Below are 27,674 nucleotides of genomic sequence, written 5' to 3'. Positions count from 1 at the left end.
CGAGAAATGCATGTGTGGGAGATCACGTGTTTCTCTTTCTGCTGCATTATTATTCAGTAAAACTCCTTTTAACTTGTTATAATCCACTGCACATGCTGCATCTATTTGAGAGCTATTCTTGTGCTTGCCAGAGAATGGCTATCAGTTGGAGATTACCATTAATCAGCCATGGACAAGGAGACCTATGATACATTGTGAGCTTTCGAAAGTTGTGGTAATTTTAATAATTATGTATTATTTTACTTGTAATCCACTGCTATTTAAAAACAGAAACTGGTACGTTTACTTACTGGACATCTGTGAAAACGAGCATGATAGCTCATAGGATTCCTCCAGGATAAATAAAGATTCTGCTTCTGATACTTGCTTAAAAACACAGGTCAGTCTTTCAGCTTACAGGCCATTCGGGAAGGCATGGAGCTATCTGCATTATATAATATGGATGGATAGGCATTGAACACCTTGAGTATTAAGGACTAGCCTTTTTGCCCGTCCAAAGGCCGGGTGTATATTGCAGTAAATCTGAAATATTCAAAATAAAAATTGTTCAGCTCATGATTATTAATGAGGGGGGTTGCTCCATGTGGAGTGCCGTCACCCGCTAATGGTTATTGGGGAGGGGTGCAGCATGTGGAGTGACGTCTTCCTCCCGGTGTGGTTATTGTGGAGGGGTGCGACATGTGGAGTGACGTCACCCGCAAATGGTTATTGGGGAGGGGTGCGGCATGTGGAGTGACGTCATCCTCCCGGTGTGGTTATTGTGGAGGGGTGCGGCATGTGGAGTGACGTCACCCTCATGGTTATTGTGGAGGGGTGCGACATGTGGAGTGACGTCACCCGCTCATGATTATTAATGAGGGGAGGGGTGCGGCATGTGGAGTGCGCGACCTTGTGCGTTCATGTAAATTTCCACGCGTGCATAAATATTAATGAAGGGGGGGAGGGGCTCTTCTGCAGTGACGTCACGCACGGATGTAGCACTGTGCTGCGTAGATTTATTTTTTACCGTCACTTTCTGTAAAGAGACGTCATATTTGAAGCGACTTTGCGTAATAAATTATTTAATTCAGCTCGACCTTCCTCTGCGTTAGTGTAAAAATCCACCCACTCATGAATATTAATGAGATGGGTGGGCCTCATGTGGGAGTGACGTCACGCGGGGGGGGTGGGCCTCGTGGAGTGACGTCACGCGGAGGGGTGGGCCTCATGTGGAGTGACGTCACACGCGGGACGGACACATTTCTGGGTGATTATAGTAGGTAATGAAGAGACTACAGGGCAGCTTTAGCATTTTGGGAAAACCACACTCGGGTAAAAAGTGGAAAAATATAATGTAAACATGCCAATTTTTCTGGACTTAACTACTTCTTTAATCCAAGTCATAAATAATAGAATAGCGCACGTTTTGTATGTATATTTGTAGAAGTTTTCTGACTTCTATTCTTCGAGGAGTCCTTGAGATCATATTTGACAAGCTAAGGCTGTCATTGTAGATTATCGTAACATCCTCTTTAATAGCCTACATTATGCATCTACGTTGAGCTGTGGTGCAGACGTGTATATTTTGCTCTCCAACATTGTTGTCGTTTGAGTCAGACGTAACTGCATTGGGCACATTTTGGTATGTTTTATGAGAGTGTTTCTTCTGTTCAAGAAGACGGCTGAAACTATAAAATGTGCTCTTTCAGACAAACCTTTCACCTTGGTGAAAAACAACCTCACAGTTTTAACTGAATCTCAGCAGTGCTTGCTAAATATTTTATTTTACGAGCCATTTTTGTGACCACCGAGCACACAATACTACTAATACTACAACTATACAACAACCTTGTCCATATTACCAATAGAACAATACAACAACAACACAATGCACACACCACTCGTATTGCAACTCCAAGTGGTAATCCTGCCACCTCATTCCCTTTGTTTATAGAAAGGTTATTAGATGAGGCATAATGATTGGCAAATTGCATTGTCAGCAGGATGGAGACTTTTTTTTTACGAGGCTGGCCAGGGTAGTTATTTTCAGCCGAGAAAACTATTTTATATGAGGGTATAACACACTCAGCACTCTAAACATATGGATTCAATAATCTTTTTCTACACTGCTAACTACTGGTTACCTCATAGCCCCAGCAGGTTTGGAAGCACAAAACATAAGGAGCATGACCAAACAGTGAATCTTCTTAGGTTGATCGGTATGCAAATAGCTTTTTTAATTATTTGTAAAGTCACGTAGAATGGAAATAATAAAATAATAAATAATAAAACATAATAAAATAATTCTCACGACGTTTCGGCCACAACGCAAGCAGCCGTCCTCAGGTGAAGAACAGATCTGTCGGAAAGACAGCGTCCTGTTCTTCACCTGAGGACGGCTGCTTGCGTTGTGGCCGAAACGTCGCGATAATTATTTTATTATGTTTTATTATTTATTATTTTATTATTTCCCTTCTACGTGACTTTACCGAAAGAACCAAGAAGATGAATCCCTGCAGTCACGAAAGCTTTAAATCGAAATTTAATTATTTGTACATGAATACTTACAAAAGCATATTGCATTTTATGGAAGGTGGCCTCCCAGATCACAACACCTGTAAACCATGCGTTTGTGTGACAGTATCACACACTGAATGTCTAATAGATGCCCTTCATAAATGTTATGAAAGCAGAAGGCATCATCATCACATGGTGGCCCTCACTCCTACTCCTCAACATGGCCAGAATATACACTGTTCCCTCTATATGGATTCCACTACCATTGCCCTATATGTAGCGATTGAATGTGGACAAGACCAACATGATACGGTCCAATATACTAAAATACAGTAATTGTCTTGAACCATTTAGTGTCCTCTGCTGAGTCAGCAGTGTTCAGCATGGAACAAGTAAACCCGTAAAAACAAAGTTTTTCACTATAAATCCTTTATATGCGTGGCATCGGGGCGGCTAGAGTCCTCTCGTCCTCTGGCAGCATTAAACAATTGGTAATTAAATATTTTAAAATTTTCTCTAAACAGTGTAAAATTTTGGAAAAAAAATTCACGAAAATGCATTGTCACGCACAACGAGTCTGTGTGCAAAATGTCAGCTCGATTGGATCACGGGAAGTGGGTTAAAAAAACGACCGAAAGATTTGCACGGTCCTAAGCAAGCAAGCAAGTGAACTTAATATAAAGGATTTAAAAAGCAGCAATTCAGCATGTGTGTAGCTTCCTGTGTCACATCACTCTAGTAGCACAGTTGGCTGCCCCAGATACCCCAGGAATGTTTGATTTTGGCACAGCGGACCACATGGCACCTGAAACTGTTTAAATGGGCTTGAAAACCCAGAGATAATGTGGGTGATTTTGATGGTGGAAGAGGCTTTCTCCCATTCCACAGTGGTGTTCACATCTGGATGAAGAGCACACGATATTGTCCAATTAAGACTCAGCGGCTGTGTTCCATAACATTTTCCTTCAACACATTATTATGCAGCCGGTGTTGAGAAGCCGGATTCAACACACGGTCTTCAACACCTTGGGTTGTGCAGTTCTTATCCCAGCTTCCTGGCATGTTTTACAGTAGTCCTGCTCGTATGTGTACACCATCCTCTCCCATCTTCACACGCCCTGTGGGCACGGGCCACGTGTTCCTCCCTATACTCGGTCACGCTGAACCCGCAGGCACCGACACTCGTGGTTGTGTTGCCTGAATCAGTCTTTACCCCACGCGGGCATTCCTGGTTATGATTACATGGAGCTTCTAAATAAAGCACAGGATTGCAATGTGCATCGCGGTGTCATTTAGTGAGTGTGGGCAGGCGAAATACCCCACCACCTTACTACCCTCACCATTGACACTGCCTTAGAGATATTTGTGTCAAAGTGTCTGTGCTCGGGTGAGCAAGAGACAACGCTCACATCTGTCGACATCGCCGAGTCAGTAGGTGGAAAGTCCATATTTTTTTATTGGAGTTTCTTCAAGTGCTTTCTGCTGTTCAATTCACACATGGTGGTACTAGGTTTGTCCAGAGTATAGGATTGTAGAATGTTGTTTCCTAGTGCGCATGCATGGATGTTTTCCGGACACTCTGGTTTCCTCCCTCTTTAACAAGGAAGTGACCAATGCATAACCCTTATGGAAAAAATAGTTTGACTACAAATACGGTATTATTGTATTGTTTCCTATTAGGTAGCCTGATATTTAAGACCTAAGAGTAAATGGTGGGACACTGTTAGGGCAGATATTATCTATACTCTTAGTTTTTTCGGTAAAGTCACGTAGGTAAAAAATGAAAAAAAATTAATAAAAATCACGACGTTTCGGAGACTTGTGTTGCCTCCGAAACGTCGTGATTTTTATTATTTTTTTTTTTATTTTTTTTTATTTTTTACCTACGTGACTTTACCGAAAAAACTAAGAGTATGAATCCTTGCAGTCACGAAAGCTTCAAATCCAGATCTTATCTGCTTTGCAGCACCTGCAGGATCTGGCAGAAGGTAGAAAGCATTGTCCTGGTGATGGTTGCATCAATGACTTTGGCCAAGATGACATCCTTATATTCAACTTGATATTTAAACCAAGTATAGGTCAACATTTGTAATAGCTGTACACTATCCCAGTATGATAAACTACAAGCCTCATGCGTGAAGATATCTATAATCATAGAGTTTAACAGAAGCAACTTTAATTTAAAAAAGTAAATGCTTCAAATAAAAATGCAGATATACCCCGGTAGCTCAAAAACTGTCCCCTACCTCCCAGCAGTCGATATTCTCCATTAACATAATTTATCTTTAAGTATATAAAAGCACATTTCCTTATAACAGAACAAAGCTAAACGTTTTCCTGGGAGAGAATTAATGTTTGAATGTTGTGTCGTTTATCACAGTCTGTTGCCTCGTTTGCCTCATAAGTTGTACTGTACCATTGTTAATGTATCACATGAGGGAACCATTCTTAGCTTTAGGCAATTCCGTCGAGTCTTAATAATCATGAGAACAATCTGACGGCTTCAAAATGCCTTGCTGTGTGAGAATTAAGTGCATTAAAAAAAATTGTAGTTTTTGTTATTAATGAGAAACTTAAAAAGTAATTAGTGGTATTAATCATGCCTTTGACACGGAACATTTACCATTGAAAAGTGCAAATAAATCTTAGTGTCTGTCCGCAATGCCATTTTGTTATATAGCCAGGAATTTAATAAAAATTGGTGACCCATTGGACAGGCAGATGTGGAGGATGTGTTTGGAAAATAGGTCTGGCCCTGATGCTCATTCTCTCCTATGGCAAATATTGCTAACATCTACAGATGGGATGTTAAATCATTTAAGTAATCTATTACTCTAGCAATTATTGGCTTGATCACTTGACTAATCGGATAGCACAAAACTATTTGGAAAAATTGTCATAGCTCTACCCACGTATGACATTGTACAGAAGGTGGTTATGTGGCTTTTGTGACAATTGGTATCATCAGCGGTGTCATGATGGGATAGGATTGTAGGGATTACCCATTTTTGGGAGGTAGGAATTTTGGGGCAGTTGACATTTTTAAAGTGGCCTGGTTAATCGAGTAGAAAAATAGTTTATTCATAAATGTTGTCAATAAATCGTCTTTGCTTCTACTATCAGCAATGGTGTATTGCTGTGGTTGTTCCAAAATAATGACGGGCACTTGTGTTGCGCCCGAAACGTCGTGATTTAATTTATTTTATACCTATATGACTTTACCGAAAGAACCAAAGAGTATGGATCCCTGCAGTCACGAAAACTTCTAATATAGATTTCTACTATCATATCTACTGCTGATTGGCTCACAGTCAGACAATTTAGAACTGAAATTATGGTTGGGGGTAACTCAGCCCATCATCTTTCCTTGGTTATTCAAGTGAGTACAACTGTACGCGAATTGAAAGTGTTGAATTTCTACTGGCTCAAGACTATAAACAGAAATGAGCATGCCAATGGGTTACCCGCAATCGTCATTTTGCCTACGAGCAACGTCTTTTTCTGGAGGACTGCTCTGTATCGACCGCTTACAACAATGAAATGATTAACGCTCACGGTTGAGCTTCACTCCATCATGGGGCTAACAGCTCCCTGGACTGGGGCACTGCAAAGCTTGGTGCTCGGAACAGGCAGAAGCCGGAGAGTACACTGGGTGATGTCCATCACGAAGCAGTGAGAGCTTCCGCACCAGCGGAGGCGGATGTGGCCTTGGAGGTAATGCAAGCCCTTCATGGTGTTCGCCGCATACACCACGTAGACAAGGACGTCCCCCGTGGATTTACAGGGCAGTCCTGCCTATGGCGGCCATAGAGGTCCTGATGGTCCCGGTGTTTGCCACAGAGCCGGTGTTTGCCACAGAGCCAGCGCTCTGCCGTGAAAGTCAACCCCCGAAGACGATGTCTACCAGGAGCCCTGGATGCAGCTAGACAAGTATCAGCTGCACACCTTCATGCAAGAGGCTGTAAGAGACGAGCTGCACACCGGAGAGCCAAGATGAAAGGGACTTAATAGAGGATGTTACTTATCTTCTGGGTTGTCCTCGGATAAGGATTCATCAAGAAATGAAAGGTCCAAGGAATTAATCTTTCCGCAGGATCTCCTGTGCTTTTTGACAACCAGAATCAGGTACTAACTCAATCTTACGAAACAGGTACAATCGCAGTTGACCGCGCTGGAGACATTTCGCTCGAGGAATCGGACATCACGGAATGCATCACTTCTGCTTCCAGAATATCTGAAAAAACTAGTTTGGCCCGAGTAGGCCAAACCAGCAGGGGTTCCGCGTACCCATTGCACACGGGATGTTGCAGACACCAAAACCTTTCATAATAACCTTTGCCACAGTCCCATATATGGATGCGGCAATGGTAGCAAAGGTGTTCCCAAGTCATCTTTCTCTATAGGAGGAAAGTTCCCAGACCTTGCTGGATGCAAGGTAGAGAGCTCTAGACAAGCAATTCAAGAAAGGCCACTGGGGCCATAGCATCTTCCATATGCATCGCAACTTATACGGGGTACGCGGGTTATCATGGAGTCATTAGAAACCCTCAAGCCCAACGAGGAGGAGGACTAGGAGTTCCACCAGGTCTACCTTGACATTCAGATATTGGCCGTATTTACCATTGATGCAGGAAAGGACATACTGGGCGTAAACTCCCATAGTGGGCCCAGAGGGTGATGTGGCAGAAAGGGGAAACAAGCTGACCGCCAAATCAATGGCAGTGTTGTGCGCTCTGCCATTCTAGTGTGAGATCCCATTTAACAAGAACCTGCCAGAACGACTCAAGAAGTTATTTCATCTCTATCGGACCCCAGATGTCAGTTCCAGTATTACAGCAGGAAGCTCAACACCAAGCCAGACTACAAGTCCCACTTCATCAGAAGCAAGGAGAAGAACAAACCCAGATGACCACAGCACCGGCATGACACAGCCACTTTGGTGGACAAGTGTTAGCAGCACTGACAGTGCTAAGGAAAGCAGCTGCAACCCCCCCTGTCACCTGCATGTTTGGGCAATGTAGCCATTTTGATACAGGCATGGGCGGGCATGACAACAGACGCATGGGTTTGATCATTCGTGGATCAAGGATATAAGCTTGACTTTCTAGGAGCTTCCATGCTTTAGTGGATTTCAACCTGCTCACCCAGAAAATGTCACAACTTCTGGACATCCAAGCCATTCAATATGTGGTTACCCACCAATAAGGGCTGTTTTACTCCAGAATTTTAATGATCAGAAAAAATCTCAGGGGGTTTCAGAGCAATCCTTGATCTAGAAAGCTCAGCCTTCCTTCAGAAGAAGCACTTCTTACAACGGGGGGAATTGGATGACATCAGTAGATCTTCATTGTGTACACGGTACTTTCAATTCCTGAGATTCTATGCCTTCGGCCAACACTACAAGTACTGAGCACTACCATTTGGCCTGGTCTCTGCTTCAAAATTGTTCACCAATATCCTCATGGCCTTCGTGGTGGCAATAAGGGAGAGCGGAAACCATATTTACCCCTATCTAGACGATTAGATCACACCATCATCACATCCCAAGCTTCAGCAGAAAAACAACACAGTCCTTTGGCTCCAACAAACTCAACTACTTTGCCACCATACCTTCTTTTTTAGGAATCATGCCTCCAGAGTGTGAGAATTCCACCTTGAAGGCATATTTGTTCAGGGCAACACCTATCCCTCAAAGATTGTCATCTGGCAGGGGCAGACTATGTGGTTGTGGATCTACTAAGGGTGGTTTGATGTGGGGGAATAGACTACACCCCAAGGTGTTCTCAAGCAGGTTCGATGTCAGTTCAGGCCTTTCACCACACACCTTCTTGTGAGTTCAACCACCAGTTACCGTGGTTCTGCACCTGCTTTTGCTGCCTAGGAGACATTGCAGCAGACACGTTTACAATTTCCTGGACCTGGTCAAGTCTGTACACATTCCCTCGTTGCTCCGTCCTGCTGAGGGTGTTGGCCAAGATAAGCAGGGAAGGAGCGTTGGTTCTGCTGATTGCCCCTCACATTGGGTCAGACAGCATTGGTTTGTGAATCTTCTGGAACCAAGAACATGCCTCTCATGGCCATTCCCGGCTTGGGAGGAAAATCTGTGCCATGGCGAGATGCATTGTCCAGATGTCGAGTTTTTTGTTGACTGCCTGAATATTGAAAGGATTAGGTTTGCTAACCTGGGCTTTTTAGAACAGGCACGGGGGGGTGGCCCTTTTGAAATCAAGAGTCTCCATGGGCATGGTCTTCTCAAGTCACTGGAGGGCATTCTGGTGGTGTTTAAAGGTGGGTCAGGATTTCCTGTCCTGAGGATGACCAGTTATTGCCAACCATCTCATGTAATGTCAATGCAGCACCCTCTGGTGGACTGATAATATTTTTTTGTGTTTTAGCATTCAATAAACTCCTCAAAAAAAGTTTTTAAATAACGGTTTAATGAGCAACTTTATTTAACTCACGGTCGAGAAGTACGTCAATGATACGGTGCCTGCTCACACATCAACACTTGAATTAATTGATTGCTTCTGTAGCTCGTTCACACGGAGCAGGCGCGCCTGGGACACGTGGCGCCTGCTTCTTGGGCGAGGCGATTCCAGAGTTTAGGGACCGCGGCGTTTTTCACCTTCACAAATATTTAAATAATAAGGCATCCATATAAAATATAAATTGCTTTAAAGTAGCAATTTAATTGATGCCGATTTTGATACAGGTGTGCATTGTCACCGGATCTGAGTAAGTGTGCAACATTTTAAATTGATTGTATAACGGGAAATAGACTAAATTTTGATGACAAGATTTGACCACGACAAACATAGGAGTCGAGTTAAGTAAAACCGTCGAAAAAGTTAACAATTGAGCACATTCTGAAGTTCCCGTTGCTTTGTATTTGTAGAATGGGTTTTGAGTGTGCATGGATATTGCTTAACTCTCCCGAGACGATCAAATTTCTCACAAGTCAAGTGACAACAAAGGCGTAGAAAATTGTGGGTATGTTAAACCCAAAACAATATCTAAGTCTTGATTTAAAGCTTTCGTGACTGCAGGGATTCATGTTCTTGGTTCTTTCGGTAAAGTCACATAAAAGGGAAATAATAAAATCATAAAATAACATTTCTTGCTGTGGATTTCACACCTGATGATGATTGCTTGTGTTGCAGTCGAAACGTCGTCAGAATTTTTTTGTTTTATATTTTTATTATTTTATTATTTCCTTTCTATGTGACTTTACCGAAAGAACCAAGAATACAATATCTAAGTCATCCAAATGTAATTAATTGGCTTTAAAAAGTATCGTAGAAATGTCTATTACAATAACAGATACTAATTCTTTTAAAAACTTATGGTATATCTGATGATGAAAACTATTATTTGTAATGTTAGCGGCAGTCCAATAAAATGGGCTCAACAGAAAAATCAAATATATCTTTCAACACTTAAGTCAATGAGCCATCATCTCGACTGAGTTGGTGTTGCCACTGTTCTGAGAATCATCCTATTTAAAGTCATAATTAATACATATTTTTAACTGTGCAGCATTAGTCACAGCACATCAGTTTTCTAGATTTGACAGGGGGTCATCATTTTGCAACATGAAAGCATTTTTTTACTCGATGCTATAGGCATATCCACTCAATGTTTAGGGGCTCCATCATTGTCTGGATTAAACAAAGGTTATGAGTGTACTTCTAGATTTGAAGTTGGACACACTTAAGCGGTTGTGCTTTCGCTAAGTTGTCCCCACCTGAAGAAGGATGCTTGTGTTGCGCCCGAAACGTCGTGATTTAATTTATATTTTTTTTTTTACCTACGTGACTTTACCGAAATAAGCAAAGAGTTTTTATGGGTGTACATTTCTTATCCTTTAGTCTACCATTTTAACTCCCATGTTTTTTGTTGAAAGGTTTCAACCGGGTCTTACATTGCATAACTTTGAAATTTGATTTTAAAAAACATTACATTAATAATTAATGCAATTTTGGGAATACGAGTCTGTGCAAGTTTATATAAGCATAATGTGTAATTATCACTGGCAGTTCAGAGACATCAATATAAGGTTCTGTTAAGAGAAATCAGTATGTACTGCTCTTTTGCCATATTGGCTTGTTCAGCTTATACTCTTGACAATACTAAACAGTCAGGTGCGCAATAAATGTTTTGAACTTCAAAGCTGCAGTTTTACTGGCTTCTCTGAAGCATAATTTGTCATAGACAATTTGGGATTTTATTTTGGACAGGGTGTGGAAAAATTGCAATGAAAACAATACTCAAGTCAGTGGCGTATTTTCATCCTTGGCAATAAACAGGTTTATGTCCTTTGAGATATATAATACTACTCCAAGAATCCCTGAATGATGTTCTGTTTGGGCTAATCGATTGATGCTGTCGACCTTCCATTAAGTTGACGCTTCAGGTGCCAGAAAAGATGCTCACCAGGCTTCCATGTCGGGAGGGAACAAGAAAAATATTCAATACCACCATGCTGTTTTCCTCTTGTGCGAGATGTGTACTGTAACTTAATGGCCCTGTTGCAAGTATTAAGGGTTTATAATGTGCATCTTGGGTTGGTGTGCACTTGCGCAGAATTTCCATCAACTGGCCAAGGCCACAAAGCAATTCACGCTTATTAGGGCATTAATTATTGGGAGCAGCAGGGTAAGGTCTGAGATTACACGCCTGGCTGTTAAGTTGCGGACTGTGCAGGCAGAGTAAATGCACATCACGCTGTCTTTTTATGTGGGGCAATAGGTTTGATGCTCACATTTGCTTGCGGATTTAACTTTTCCACAAGAGACGGCCAAATCCATGGACAATTAATCGTCCTCAATATATAAAAATCCCTGCAATCCATGTGAGCCTTCTTATGAATACAGCTGTCCGCAGTTCACAGTCAACAGCCAGACTATCCGATATATGAACAAATAAGTAATGTGAAATTAAATAAACTTGTTATTCAAGCAATTAACAGAGATTTTGAATCTGCTGGTAAATAAATAATATTTACTGTCAGGAAATTGACCCATTATTTAATTAGGGAACAATGTCACGTCTGAAATTGAAAGTCTTCTGCCACTGTGTGTCACACTTCTAAGATGTGCTAACACAGGTCAGATTAACATAACAATAAATAATTCATTAATTAAGCGATCATAGATTGGCATTTGGGAATATGAAATGAAAAAAATAAAATAACAAGGTTAGCAGAATGCTCTGTTGTGTTTTTTTTTATAACATGGATTGGTTAACCTGTACATCTGGTGGGGGTCTAAATTTAATAATATTATAATAACTAGCACTGCCTACACATTTGCACAACGTGACTTTACCTACGTGACTTTACCGAAAAAACCTAAGAATATGAATCCTTGCAGTCACGAAAGCTTCAAGTCTAGAAACATTTGCACAACATAGGTTGGGCGGTGGAGATGTCTTATTTCGTATGGATTAATAACAGCAAATCAAATGTGTTATTAAAAATGTGTTAGCCACTCAATTGCTTGTTCATAAGTAAAGTGGATTGCCTCCATTCCTCCTTTAAAGGAGTGAAGACAGCACGCCACCGAATATCTGATGCACCATTTGTGTATCAGGTGGCTGTATCGGCCGTGCCCGGTCCTGATTCGGTTGATGGTCGACCATCAACCGATGATGGTATTGGCAACCATTGCAGGTGGTCAACACATCATGGCAAGCATTGGAGTATGGTAAAAGGCTTGAAAAATATATTTTTACATCAACGTCTTGTGCAGCTGGTAGGACTACAGAATGCATAACTGTGTGACTTTATTTATTAAATACTGGAAGTTCACACCTTGAGTAGTTTGATTCTAAAAGGCTCAAATGTAATTAAACAGAAATAACTTTTCCTTTCAGAGCTGGACTGTGACCGTGGCGTTGAACTTTATTTTGTGAGGTTGGCTCAATAGATCCCATGCAAAATTAGCAGCTACATGGTGAGGTGGTGGCTGAAAAAGATATCAGTTTTAAAGACTGCATATACATTTATGACATAACATTGTGGGTCAAGTATGTGCATAGGTGTGTATTTCAATAATTTCTCGTGTTGCTCTATTTTGATCACAAACTAAACTGATGGGGAATGATCTTCTTGGTTCTTTCGGTAAAGTCACGTAGAAGGGAAGTAATAAAATAATAAAAATAAAACATAATAAAATAATTCTCACGATGTTTCGGCCACAACGCAAGCAGCCGTCCTCAGATGAAGACCAGGTCTGTCGGGGAGACAGTGTCATTACTTCCCTTTTTTACGTGACTTTACCGAAAGAACCAAGAAGATGAATCCCTGCAGTCACGAAAGCTTTAAATCGAAAAATGATGGGGAATGTTTTTAATTTTGATTTAAAGCTTTCGTGACTGCAGGGATTCATATTCTTGGTTCTTTCGGTAAAGTCACATAGATGATGAATGCTTGTGTTGCAGACCAAATGTCGTGAGAATTTTGTTGTTTTATATTTTTATTATTTTATTATTCCCCTTCTACGTGACTTTACCGAAAGAACCAAGAATATGATGGGGAATGGTTTTCTTGGTCCCAGTAGGCTTGAATACACAGTATGGATTATTTAAGGGGTTAGGTTACGGTATGGTGAGGGTTTGTTCTTGATGGTATTGAAGGAACCCATCTCTGCAGTCTGTCTTGGGGTCACTAAAATTGTCTGCTGGCCTAACCTCATGCTCAGAGAGCTTTTAACGAGTTTGTTTTGTGGAAAAAAATTGCAATGACATTACTTAATGGCTCGTGGTAAGTGCAGATAATTATATGCTGTCAGATGAAGTCATAATCCTGGGCAACCCTGTATAATGTGCTTTGGTTTCACTTATCTATGAACCTAGTTCTACTATCTTGATGTTTCATGAAGCAGCCATTGCACATGTCTGTGTCTTTGCTGTAGTTCAAGTTCAAGTTCATGTATTAGGTATAGCCCTATGAGCCATTCGGCTCTTGAATCGGGTGCAACCGCAACAAACAAAAAACAAAAACATGAACAAAAAACATCTTAAAGTGAATATGTGACTAAGTGCAAACAGAAAATTCAAGAAAAGACAGCAAAATATTGCAGAAAAAAATCACCGTACACCAACGCTGTGTGCAAAAATCCCAAGCAGCTGCTTGTGGGTTTATCCATCCTTGAAAGACTGAGAGAGTTGGGAAAAATGTTTCTGTTGAAGTTATAACAGAACTTTTCGTGAGAATGTGTTGTTGTGCAGAGACACTTGGCCACAGTTGACCCATTACAGTGGCTTGTCACGGGCGCCATAAATATGTTCTGCCTCCTGACACGGTGAATAAGAAATCTTTTCATTGTGGAAAAAGTTCAGACTGGATTCTGCTTCTGTGCTGAAAAAGGCCATGCAATAATTAGTTTTAAACAAAATCAAGGCGATTTCCCCCTTTGGTTATGGAAGTCAATTAAAATGCATGTTTACTTGTATATTTTTAATTATGAGTCTTTAAATACAGATATTAATTTCGCAATCCCACAGATTAATATTTATTTTCGAAAACGTTGCATTGACTAGCACTTGTTAACTTAATCGGAATTTATGGAGATATATTAACAGTATTTATAATTCCTTCGAAGTGATTCTTGAGGCGTGAGTATTTCTGCCGCCAGTGTGCAGTCGAGATCTACGTGGCAATCTTGACTTGAAGCTTTCGTGACTGCAGGGATCCATACTCTTTGGTTCTTTCGGTAAAGTCACGTAGGTAGAAATATTTTTTTATTTTATTTTATTTCTAACTACGTGACTTTACCGAAAGAACCAAAGAGTATACATGGCAATATCAGGTGCTTCTTTCAAAGGTTAACATTTGCCTTCTCTTCTCCCAGCTGTTAAAACTAATCAAGTGTCACTTTTAAAGGATCGGCTTTAATGGATTTTCTACTAGCCATGTAACGATTCCTCCACTGCCTGCCCACCCCCCTCCACCATGCAATTTGATGACTTGTCACGATTAGGGGTAACGATTAGATTATAGAATGGATTTTCTTTTGACCGTTGTGGTGAATGTAGAGCCTTCAGTGGCTGCAATTGTGTACCTTCCACGGTTGTCTACATCCAGGATGAAAGAAGTTCAACATAAATGCATGCAATGTGTAATGATAAAATAATAGATTATTCACCCACACAACTGTATGTAATGTAAATATCTTGATTTATTTGCTGAATCAATACATCATTAAATGCCTAATTTTTTATTAACTTAGTTTCCACAATCGGCTTGTTATATATTGCCAAAACCGATTTCAAGATGTGCGAACTCCAATTAAAACTGTCAGACACGTAACCTTTCAATACCATGGAAGTGATGATTATTTTTTCACTCATTCGCCCCAGGGGTATAAACCGAGCATCTCATAAGCGTCGGTTGTGTGCATTGGCACAGGCATTAGCTCCTCGAGCTGCCCATTGATGACCTTGTTTGCCCTGGCACAAATAGCCCGAAGACCAGTACAAGGTAGCCAGGCATAAAGCCACATTAATGAGTAGCCATAGTCAGATTCTCAATTGCCTGCTTCCTTGGAACCTGTGTATATCACCACTGGACTTAATATTTGTTGGGGCCATTCAACATTGTGGAGATCTATCGATAGTTGCATTGTCATTGCCTCCTGCCTTTGTTAAATTTGTTCACAGTTTTTTTCCATCAATGAGTTCACTTCGCTAATAACAAAAATCATCCTCTCCTTTCTGGACGTAAGACTACTCACGCAAGATTATAAATTAGCCACAACTGTGTCATACAAACCAACAGACTCATGCTCCTACCTGCTCTACGCACCATTGCACCCTGCCCCACACCAACTCGGAAATACAATTTTCACAATTTCACCGCCTCCATCACTTGTGCAGCAACATTGGAGATTTCAATGACAAAGCCAATGAGATGAAAATGATGAATACCCTGAAGAGTTAGTCGACAGCCAACCAACATGCCCATTTGGTGCACCGTGCAGCCAACATACGAGTCACCTGAATGATCGAGCAGAGTGTGAGTTGTCCTGACATGTCACCCTTAAAGCCTGGCTATCAAAAAGATTTTCCTTAACAATTTTCACATTATCAGAAGCAACGCAAGTGTTGCCAACATTTTTAAGGAACCACCTCTATGTCCATTCCGCAGGAAAACACTTCGGGGACCTGCTAGTGCACAGTTCAATGCAAAAAAATAGCAATATTAAAAACGTAACGCCCTCACCAACGACACTGCCTTAAGATAATATATATATCTATGTATGATCGGCGACTTTTCAGGCAAATAATTTCGTTAGCTCGCAGTAATAGATCCCAGGCACCGTCCAATGCAATCGAAGATGATGCAACACATCAACTAATACACAGATAAAAACACCCAGAGCATATTCTCTATGCACATCCACCAATATGGTTTTAATGCATTATGTGCAAACATTGTGACCTCCACTACATTGGATTATCTAGTAAAACGCATCGGTGATAGTTGTGTTCTTAATCTTCTGTCAACTCGCCGTACAGATGCAGTAAAACCTTGGATTGCGAGCATAATTCGTTCCGGAAACGTGTTTGTAATCCAAAGCACTCGTATATCAGTTGTGATCACGTGACGCTCGGCAGACAAAGCGTAAACACGTACTACTCGTATTGCAAGACCCCTCGCTCGTTTATCAAATTAATATTTATTTTAAAAGTTTGCTCGTCTTGCAAAATACTCGCAGACCAAGTTATTTGCAATCCAAGGTTTTACTGTATGCCCAAACCAGTGGGTTGTCACCTCAACAGCGAAGAACCAACAGCTTCAGTGACAGGTCGATGCGTAGCCCTGTCTCGATCTCTGGTGGAAATTGGACCAGAAAAAATTAACCCGTAAAAACAAAGTTTTTCACTATAAATCCTTCATATGCGTGGCGGCTAGAGTCCTCTCGTCCTCTGGCTTGAGATGGCTGCCACCTATGGGTCAGATGATTGCCTGCCACCATTAAGCAATAGGTAATTAAATATAAAAAAAAATCCCTAAAAAGTGTAAAATTTTGGAAAAATAATTTCACGAAAATTAATTGTCACGCACAACGAGTCTGTGTGCAAAATGTCAGCTCGATTGGATCACGGGAAGTGGGTTAAAAAACGACTGAAAGATTTGCACGGTCGTAAGCGCGCAAGCAAGCAAGCAAGTGAACTTAATATAAAGGATTTAAAAAGGACAGAAGGCTACCTCATGTTGAAACTGTGAATATGCTTCAGCAGGCAGAAACTGAAAGAAATGTCACCTTGACGAAATACGTAACTTTATTATTGAGTGCTCGACAAACCTTATCCCTGTTTCGTTTAATTGTATTTGTTTTAGTTTCATAGTTGTGTTTACCCTTCTTCCTAGAGACTTCTCTGCCTCAGAGGTGTGTGGCGTTTGATAGAAATGGTGATTAGGGACCCATAAATTCACTGCCAGAGGGATTTGCCCCCTTTGTTTGTCCTCGCAAGAACAAGTCTTCACCCAATGTATTGTCAGCAGAATTGTTTAATTTCGCTGTTGAAGTAAATCCGTTTACATTAGTAATGCTTGAGATTTTTGAAGGATTTGTCTGGTACCCAATATCTGCTGATTTATAATTATAGTAGTATATTTTGGGATAGATCGTGTCAGTATAATGTCAATTTTGATTTAAAGCTTTCGTGACTGCAGGGATTCATATTCTTGGTTCTTTCGGTAAAGTCACGTAGAAGGGAAATAATAAAATAAATATTATATAAATATTTATATTCTTTTATTATTAAATAATAACATAATATATACAATGTAAATATTAATATTATTTTATATTATTTTATAATATAAATATTTTTATATAATATAAATATATATTATTTTATTATTTCCCTTCTATGTGACTTTACCGAAAGAACCAAGAATATATTGCCAATGTTTTACTTCAACCCTCCACCATCCAACTGAGCCAATAATATCAAGTTGTCATGTGGGCATATATGCCCATTGATTTGCTTTCTCAGCAAAACTGCAAAAAGTTGAAGAGCAAATCAATACTTGACAATTACCTACATGACGTTCTGCCAGAGGTTACGTCCAGCATTGTGTTAACAAAACATCCACTCTAACGTCAAAGAGCTTCCTGATCGACGTCTTGTGCTTCGGATCTTATTTATTCATGACGTACTTACAGAAGAATCAGCAGACTCTACCTGCTGGATCTCCTCAATGTTTTGAAGAACAAATGTGACCTCAGGTTTTCGCTCATTTACCAGCTTCACATTCCTTATTGCCGTACAAATACTGGAGGAAGGTCCTTTGATGTTGATGCCCCCAGGGGTCTGGAATGCTATCGCAAATAAACTGAAACTTGGATCATTACCTGTGAGATTCGCACTCAAAACTGCTCTAGAGGAGCTGTACACCCCCCGCTGCCACTGCTATGCAGTGACCTGAAATCAAATGCACCGCTCCGGATATCTGCTGCAAAGTATGATCTTGAGTTTAGATTATAGTGCGCTGAACTTGAAAGGTGCATTGAAAAATGTTGATGCTCCTGCTGATACTCCTGCTGTTATGGAGTGACTCATGCTGCCAGCTATGGCTGCAAAGTTTGGTCGTACATGTTATGTATATCGTTTATTGTTACATTGGAATCACAGTTCCTATGATGACTGTTATATTGTTTCTATAGCTTTATATTGGTGATTTCGAAAACGTATGGTTAAGCCATGTTTGTTGAAGTACGGAGTCAGCCTGATAAATTGTCTTATGGTTGTTATTGTTAGACTTGCATCCCATTGGGATTTTTGCACACAGCGTTGATATACGGTGTTTTAACTGGAACCCTTTGCTGTTTTTTGCTGGATGTTTCTGTTGCGCGTCGTCACTTTAAGATGTTTTTTGTTCATGTTTTTGTTTGTTGCGGTTGCACCCGAGTCAAGAGCCTCATGGCTCACAGGGCTTTACCTAATGAATGAAATGAAACTGAAACTGATCTTGCCATGACGTCATTGGCACAATAACGCATGCTATTCAGTTTAACAATTAGAGTGTATTGCCCAGTTAATTGCTTGTGAATGGCAGATTAGATTCGTGTAATAAGATGCAACGGTTTAGTGTTGGTGAAAAATCGGCTATCCTTAATGATCTTCTTGGTTCTTTCGGTAAAATCACGTAGAAGGGAAATAATAAAAGAATAAAAATAAAACATAATAAAATAATTCTCACGACGTTTCGGCCACAACGCAAGCAGCCGTCCTCACAACGCAAGCAGCCGTCCTCACCTGAGGACGGCTGCTTGCGTTGTGGCCGAAACGTCGTGAGAATTATTTTATTATGTTTTATTTTTATTATTTTATTACTTCCCTTCTACGTGACTTTACCGAAAGAACCAAGAAGATGAATCCCTGCAGTCACCAAAGCTTTAAATCGAAATCAAGCTGTATCGTTTTGTTGATGAAGCTGGAGTTTTGACACGATTGTGATTCTGGGGATTAGCACTATGATGATTTAGTGACACAGGTTGATTGAATATATTGTTGGTGTTACATTGATATAATACATTCTCAATCTATATATATAAAATCGTTCATGTCTGTGTGTCTGTGTGTGTGTGTGTGGACTGCACTTTCATTGGACGGCGGTTGCCCCTGGCAACGGCTAGCCACGCCTTCGCCGCTTTCATTGGACGGCGGTTGCCCCTGGCAACGAGTAGCAACTTTTCTCCGCGGGGTGGACGCCATTTTTAATAGCGCGGGGGGGGGGGGGGGGACCGGCACCCGTACCCAGCGTTCGCCGGGTGGGAAAATCAGGCAAGGCGGGAGGCTCTGCACGGTGCTAGGCCTCGACACCCAACACGCCACTCTGCGGTAAATTCATACAAATTTCACGTCCTCTACAGAGTGGCGAGGGAGGCAGAGTGGCGAGGGAGGCAGAGTGGCGAGGGAGGGACTCAGCCTCAAAACGAGTAACTGGTGTGGCGTATTAACATCGCCACTGGGGAGACAAAGGCGGCCGGGCGTGGTGGATACAAGTCCCGGGCAAAGCCGGGTCATGACTATGTGTGTATGTGTTTATGTGTATGTCTGTGTGTCTGTATGTATGTGTCTGTATGTGTTTGTGTGTATGTATGTGTGTGTCTGTATGTATGTGTGTGTGTATTGTGTATGTGTTTGTGTGTATGTATGTGTGTGTTTGTATGTATGTGTATGTTTGTGTGTATGCATGTGTGTGTATGTGTATGTTTGTGTGTATGCATGTGTGTGTATGTGTTTGTGTGTATGTGCGGTTATGTATGTGTGTGTATGTGTGTGTCTGCAGCAAGCGCGTGTATGTGTACCTATGGACGCGCGCGCGTGTGTTGTGTAGGGGGAACGGTAGTGTAGTGCTTAGCGTACTGCCTGTGTCTATGTGTGTGTGTGTGTCTGTGTGTGTGTGTCTGTGTGTGTGTCTGTGTGTGTGTGTCTGTGTGTGTGTGTCTGTGTGTGTGTGTCTGTGTGTGTGTGTCTGTGTGTGTGCGTGTGTGGTGTGTAGGAGGAACGGTAGTGTAGTGCTTAGCGTGCTGCCTGTGTGTCTGTGTGTGTGTGTGTCTGTGTGTGTGTGTCTGTGTGTGTGTGTCTGTGTGTGTGTCTGTGTGTGTGTCTGTGTGTGTGCGTGTGTGGTGTGTGGGGAGCGGTAGTGTAGTGGTTAGCGTGCTGTCTGTGTGTCTGTGTGTGTGTGTCTGTCTGTGTGTGTGTTCTGTGTGTGTGTCTGCGTGTGTGGTGTGTGGGGAGCGGTAGTGTAGTGGTTAGCGTGCTGTCTTTGTGTCTGTCTGTGTCTGTCTGTGTGTTTCTGCGTGTGTCTGTGTGTGTGTGCGTCTGTGTGTGTGAGGAGCGGTGGGTGTAGTGGTTAACGCTACGCTGCGCTACCAACCCGGCGAACCGAGTTAGATTCCCGCTCATGGCCACCACCGATCAAGATTATTTGAACCTCACATAGGTCGACTCAGCCTCAAACGAGTAACTGGTGTGGCGTATTAACATCGCCACTGGGGAGACAAAGGCGGCCGGCCGTGGTGGATACAAGTCCCGGGCGAAGCCGGGTAGTACAGCTAGTTAAGTATAAATGAATAGATGAGAACTATTTTTTTTAATGCAGTGCCGTTGACGAATGTAATTTTTGTTGTTGCAGCATTGCACAGTGTTTTAGAAGCTGACTTTACACCATTGGATCCTCATTTGCCAGTAAAAAATATGATAATTGTTTTTTTTACCCTTCTATCTGGCAACAAAACTGACACCTTTTTTTTATGAGGTTCCAATGGTGTAAATGCTTACCCCGAGCTCTCATACTCTGATGGTGCATTGTCTTTGAGTTGTGCGCCTTTTGGCGTCATCTGGTCCAACCCATGTGAGACTAAGCTCTAAGGAAAGCGGTCTCGGGTGTGGACCAATCAACTTCAAGGACAGTGCATATATTATCAGAGTTATGTTTTTTGTTTGCATTATGGCTGCAGGTATTGTGGTCTATGCAAACATGACTCCTTGTAAAAAAGGTGTCAGTTTTGTTGCCAGATAGAAGGGTAAAAAAACAATTATCAAGCTGACTTTGAGCACCATTTTAAGTATGTATCTCTGCGTGTGTGCATTGTGTGCGTGCGCGTGCAGGTGGTTTTTCAGCAAAGCATGGTGGAGTCCCTCATGCACAGCCCAGGAGAATTCATCCTCCTAAGTGCTGACAAGTACGAAATCAAGGTAATGGCAATTTCTGATTGTCGTCTGTTCCGGTTTGTGCCCTGTTACACAGGTTCTCTCCTGCAGCCTGTTGTTGTTGTTGTTTGCCGCGGTTTGGAGATTACGGTTGTAAAGGGATATTGTTTGTGCTTCAACGCCGTCGGATGTCTTGTAATTGCACTGTTATTCAGGGAAATTAAAGTAGAATGCTTTAATCATGAAGTGTGCACAGTTATTTTCTATTTGCCCTACTTGGAAATGAATGCACATGTGATTAGTTCCTTGTTTGTATTTGCATTTGTATGTGTTGTCCATGCTATCCCCTAAATTGAAATGTCTCATTTAAGTAATCCATAAGAATGAGCAAAACGTTAAATGAAAAGGAAATTATAGTTATTTTCCCTCTATCTTTGCTCCTTGATTGTCACTAATTGTACATGCAAATTAAATGTAATGAATGCTTAACAAATATAAATTACCTGTAAGAAATTGATGGCTTTTAAGCCTAAAATTTGCTGTAGGACTTCTGAGACATGGCCTCGGAAATATTGGGTCTGAATTTCCAGAGAGACGTGAAATATTTACCTCATCAGTCTAAGGAAAATGGTCTTCTCGTTACATGAAGATACACATATATGAAGGAGACATTGTATGAGTATCTATGGTTGCACTTATCCATTAAAGAACGAATTGGGACAGTTTCAGAGAGCTGATGTCAAGATTGTTCCAGTGACCATTACTTTCCCCATTTGAGACGTTTAAGTCTGACGAGGGAGGGGGGGGGGATGCAGGTAATGTCAAAAATGAAAATGCTTTATGCCATGTCTGCATGACAGGACTATGAACAGGTGACTAACAGATCTCGAAATGCAAAAGGGTGCCCTGCTATTTTGGGCTCCCATACACAATTATTGACAGAAAAATTTAATTCACCGGATACTGCTAAACAAAACGTTATTCGCTTGTTCCTTTCTATATTTAATGGCTAAACGTTGTTTCGATAGCGCCTTGCAATTTTATTTAAGTCATGCTTTGCCTGGAACGTCTGCCTCAGCTGTGCCTTTGCAGATGCCACTTGTCCAGGGAGTGGCCTTGCAATGTCTCCTTGCCTGTGCCATTCCTAAAGTGACACTTGTTCCCAGTCAAACATTCAGAGCTTGTGTATCACTGGGTAATATTAGCTAAGTAGACTTACTGGGGAAATTCTTTATAAGCACATTTTTTATTGAACTGAACCCTTGGTGAGGACATCTCTATGTAAACATTTATTTAAAAAAAACAGTGGCATGTAAAAGGTAAATCACAACACTTTATTGACATTGTTTACGATGAAGCTTGTTTGGTAAACGTTGCTATCGCTTCACTACCATGAGCAACAATTCAGCTCGTGGATACATCATTTGGCAGCTGTTGGCTTCATATGATGTACAACGAACCAGGCACAAAATAAAATAGTGCTTTTAGTAGCATGTGCCATCAATTCCAAATGTTTTGAGTTCTTTTCCACCACTTAAGTTTAGGGCAAGAGACAATAAAAGCTGGCAGTGATTAATGATGGTTTACATTCAATGTAATTCCAGTGTCATGAAGTGAAGGAAGAGTGCATTAATTATCGGCTTTGGCTTGTTTATGGTCCACTTAGTTTTGTAGTGAATGCAAAGTTGGGCTTTGTATGTAACAAAAAACCCCAACACATTAGTTAATAATACTGCCTTAAAAGGAAACATAAAATAGGTGGTGATGTTTTTGTGCAATGGTCCTGCTTCACAGCGCATTGTATCTTTATTATTCTGCTCAGAAAGTGAGTATTACAAACATGACATATTGGCATTCTGCACCAATGTCAGGACTAAAACTCTTTTTGTTTAGCCATTAGCACTAATAGAAAGCGGTATAAACAACAATTACAAGAGCTCTTAATGGCATCGGTGCGCATACTCTTAAATTGGTGCTGACGGTGATGTGTGAAAGTGCACTAGAGAGCTGTACCAATGCTTCACTGCATTTTCCTATTTCTAGGCAAGTTGTTTCTGTGGGTTCACCAATATATATATATTTACGTTGACTTTGTTGCAGTGAATATACCCCTATCAGAGGTAAATTCTTCAGAAAAAACAATGTCTTGTTCGAATGCTTTAGACTCTATTCTTTGAATGAATCCATTCTAGTCTTGTATGTGAAGATAGAATCTTGGAATTTTTAAGATGTTCTCTTATTACTGTAAAAGAAGCTGTGCTAAATTGTGTCTGCTATTCCTGCTGCTGTCCATACACGTACCAGTTAAATGTTCACAATGACCTTGGCAATGCAAAGCAGCTCGCACAGAAGTGAGCTGTGCAGTCAGCAGAGACATTGGGTGACGTGAATATTTTTAAAGAGTAAAAAAAAAAGGAAAATTACCCAAAAATGTTAAATAAAAAAAATTCAAGGCCAACCCCACAAATTGGGTTTTTGTCAAATATTTGACCTAATAAATGTTCTTGCTGTAATGCTACAATTAGTTTATACTGTTAGCTAAACTACTTTTGCCCTGTAATTTGAAGACTCATTTTAGATTTCGAATAAATATATACTGCATATTTTTTTAATATGAGGAGCATTGAAAACATGCAGAGAAGTTGTCTATTTTGTTCAGCTCTTCAGGATAACATATTTAGGGTATACATCAAAATGTGATGTGCAGAAAAGCACTCTTGATTCCTCATGAAGTTGCTTTGTCTCGTGTTGTAAGCCTATTGAGGTCGTACCAGAAATAGTTCTACAATGTCATTTTCCAGGGCTGTTCCTTGACATGATTGAGGGTATACTTATTAAGGGTTCTGAGATATATTTATCCATTTTGTCCCTGTATTGTCATTTTGTAATTGGTCAGTAGATTCATCATTTGTATTATAATTGGGTCGAAATCCTTGTAGTTGGTGAAATAAATATTAGTGTTTATCATACAGGTTTTATCATTGTAATGTTCACATGTGAACTGCAAGGTTTAATGACCACATCATATCTTTATACGGTCCAAATGTTGTAAACATGCTCCATTCAGCTGTAATGAAGGGCACACTGAGTTATAACGCTGGTACCATCAAAACCCTGGGAGTCCTGCTGATTTTAACGCCAGACATTTAAATACAATGTTTCCCATGTGACCTGGGTTATTGATATTTGAATTGTGGGCTGTATCATTGTTTGTAAGCAGATGCCTGTATAAACATTGTAGGGAAACAGTTTTCACTTTAAAGCTGTCGTGCACGGCAATATTTATTTATTTCCATTGTTTATGGTACCATTTATGGACTTGTAAATGCAATGTTCCTTTTAACAACCCATAATTAATTATTTGCTAATGGTCATAATCCTTTGAGGTGTAACATCCCATCTTGCACGATGGTCTTGAAGCTACTATATCATCACATTTGAATGAACAGGTGGCAACAATGAATAGCAAGACTGCAGAAAGTAGCTCGTAACTATGTTCAAATAAAATCTTATGCTATCCTACATATGGGATATTTTGGTCGAGACTAAACGGATATTTCCTATGCAATAATTGGAGTTTATATATTTTCATTCTTAAAGAACATCTTGAAAATACTGTAAAATAAAAGTACAATTACATAGCCAAAACGCAGGCATGTTACCTTCATGATAGACTTATTCGTGCCCTTGTGTTATCAACGGACGAACTATGCACACCAGATTCGCATCTTCGCGACGCCATTTGCGGAGCTGGTGGAGGAGGAGGAGAAAATTAGAGGTAGGGCATTGCACTCTGGGGAAGTACACGCTATTATTACCTCCCACCTGGCATCGCTACAATTTATTGCACTGCTAGCCCCACTGTGAAGGTCGCCTCGCAAAACAGCCCAATCTCCCATCGGCAGGAGATTTTATCAAGTGCTGCATGTGGTGTTGATGCGACCCAAATAGATTTTGCACGATTCGGCAGCAAACTTTATGAATTCATCCGTGGTTTGTCAGAAGATCGATAACACATTCCCGGTTAAACTGATTTACTGAAAAAATAAAAGGTCCCAAATAATAATAATAATACACTTGCCTCTTTGACTGTGGCAGGAGGAGCAATGCTAATACAAGCGGCATTGTTTTGAAGCAATACGGCCTTGCGAAAATGATTTGGGTGCAAAATGTTCGTGTTGTTATTGGAGAAATTCATTTCGATTTGCCCTTTTTTACTTGCCCTGGGTTAAGTTCATAGAGTCGGAATCTGGTTTCATAAAATACAATTAACCCATTCTGACAAATGGTTTTATAATGGAATGGGCAAACATGGTCTTATTATGCCATAATTTGACATTAGCACAAATCTAAGTTATATAAGCTGCAAAAGTTAATGTTTATAGAAGACGATGAGTAAAAAAAAGTATTGAAATATGAGATGGCTGTATGATTAATGTTTTACATTAAAATTCAAGGCTTTGATTTGCACAATCTGTTATGGTATTAAGTGCATTGGAAGTAGAGCATTTGTATTCCAAACATGTTATATCTTTAAGCCTTGGAGACATTTCTATTACCAAAGATAATTATAAGAAAATTTGCTGTACTTTACAAGCCAGTAGTTTTTTGCTCTTCATATTCATACATTCATTTTTAAATCTTGCCTTTAAGCTGATCTGTAAAATGATATCCCATTGACTGGTCTGTCCTCATAAGATGTTCATTCATATTTTGGATGTACTTTTTCCACAGAGAATAGAACGGCTTGCTTTATAACCTGTGTGTGTTATGTGCAGGAAGTATTTACACAGTAATTGGATATTTTAAGTGCTGGAAAGTTTCAAAGGAACACTCAAGGAGCAAGCGATGTTAAGGTCTTCAATCCGTCTAAATATAACGATTTTTATTTAACAAACTTCATCATCACTTACTTTAACTTCTACATATTACATCCATCAAAGTAGGCTACATATTCGTGTTCTCCCTCATAGCAGAAAAACCGAGGAGTTCATTGATGGAACCAATATGTTCAATTTGTGCATAAAATCTACATCATATAAAGTGTTTTTTCTCTCATACTGCTAAACCCCCACTGCCTGTCCTGAGTGGGACAGTGAGTAGGAGTCTCATTACATTTCTAGAGCAAAATGATTGAAAGTGCCAAATGTTATATCTGCATGGGACTATCTTGGGTATGTGTTACGTCTCATTTGTGAACAAGAAAGCAATCATCCAGTACGACGGCTGAAGGGTCTCTTGTTTCTTGAGCCTTCAGGTGCCTCCTTTTTACGATCATAATCACGGATATTTGTTGTTTTTCCCCAGGTAAAGATGATTAACTGTACCGCTGATGAAAACAACATGTTCAGAGGAAATGGCATGCTAATAAGCCTGTGGCTTAAAGCAATACTCTGTGGAACTCTTAATCAAGAAAAAAAACATGGCAGAAAAACTAAGTTTTGTTAAATAGAGCAATTAAAATAATGTAATGGAATTGTTAAATAGCTCTGTGCATACACATTAATAGCATTGCATCTCTTTTACTTTACCTGCAAAATAACTTTGAAAGAGAAAGAAATGAAACTTTTTTTTCACATTTACTTGAAATTAAAATTTAACTGGGTGCAGATAGCCAACACAAATAACTGAAAGGTAGTTAGTTGTAAATGGTACGCGGTGCTTATTGGCAATAACCACTGATTAAACTGAGCGAATGTCCATTTGGCCACTCATCACAGTCGGGTAAAGCAGATTTGTCAGCCTCTATGGGCAGAATGATGCTTCGCATGGATGGGCCTTCCCTTCAATCACATTTCCAGCGCGTTTGCCGTGGCAGTTTTTGTCGGGTTGCCCCCACCATGCAATAAGCTTCCTTTCCGTGCCACGTTGCATTTGCCAGTCATTGTGTAGAGGAGTCGTGTGGGCTACCACGAGGGGGTGAACAGAGGGAGGTGCCAGCGAGTTGACAGTTAAGAATCACGTCATGTCACGGGTGCGGTAAGGGGTACCTTCGAGAACAAAGGCGGGTCCGAGCCAGGGGGAGGAGCCGCCAATGGGGTACTTAAGGGGGGACCACGTGACGAAGGCGGTGTTGGATGAACCCCCGTCCCGTGCAGACGAGCGAGAGAGCCCCGAGGGATAGCGGAGGGTAGGATAACATCGAGTTCGGGGGTCCAGAGGAAGGACCAAGAATAGAGAAGCACCTGCCTCTGGTGTGAGTTAGTGTCGTGTGAACAGTGTTAATAAACGGCATCAGCCCTTGCAGTGAATTCCATCTCCGTGTGGTCGTCCTGCACAACAATTGTTTAAATTGCTCATGTTGTTATTTTTGTCTAGCCATTTAAAAACATAACATCGCCTTTTTTTTTCGAAACAAAGTTTTCATGTCATAAAAAGTGTCCACTTATTAAAAACTGGAGGCTCGTTGAACTATAGCTATAAACAAAGATGGCATTCAGTGAAGAAAAACTGGAGGTTCGTTGAACTATAGCTATAAACAAAGATGGCATTCAGTGAAGAAAAAC

General features: G+C 40.7%; 1 protein-coding gene across 3 annotated transcripts in view; it reads left to right on the top strand.

Annotated features, from left to right (window-relative positions):
* Positions 1-27,674, top strand: part of FBXW2 (F-box and WD repeat domain containing 2) — a 126,602-nt gene that overhangs the window by 84,930 nt on the left and 13,998 nt on the right. For all 3 annotated transcript variants that reach the window (XM_061550631.1, XM_061550629.1, XM_061550630.1), the window contains one exon: positions 21,127-21,213. In XM_061550631.1, the coding sequence (XP_061406615.1) occupies positions 21,127-21,213 (87 nt within the window). The remainder of the gene's footprint in view (positions 1-21,126; positions 21,214-27,674) is intronic.

Source organism: Lethenteron reissneri, chromosome 12 (genome assembly GCF_015708825.2).
Source record: "Lethenteron reissneri isolate LAM-NWPU_2019-01 chromosome 12, ASM1570882v1, whole genome shotgun sequence".
NCBI classification, from domain to species: Eukaryota; Metazoa; Chordata; class Hyperoartia; order Petromyzontiformes; family Petromyzontidae; genus Lethenteron; species Lethenteron reissneri.
This window is presented reverse-complemented; position numbering and strand designations above follow the sequence as displayed.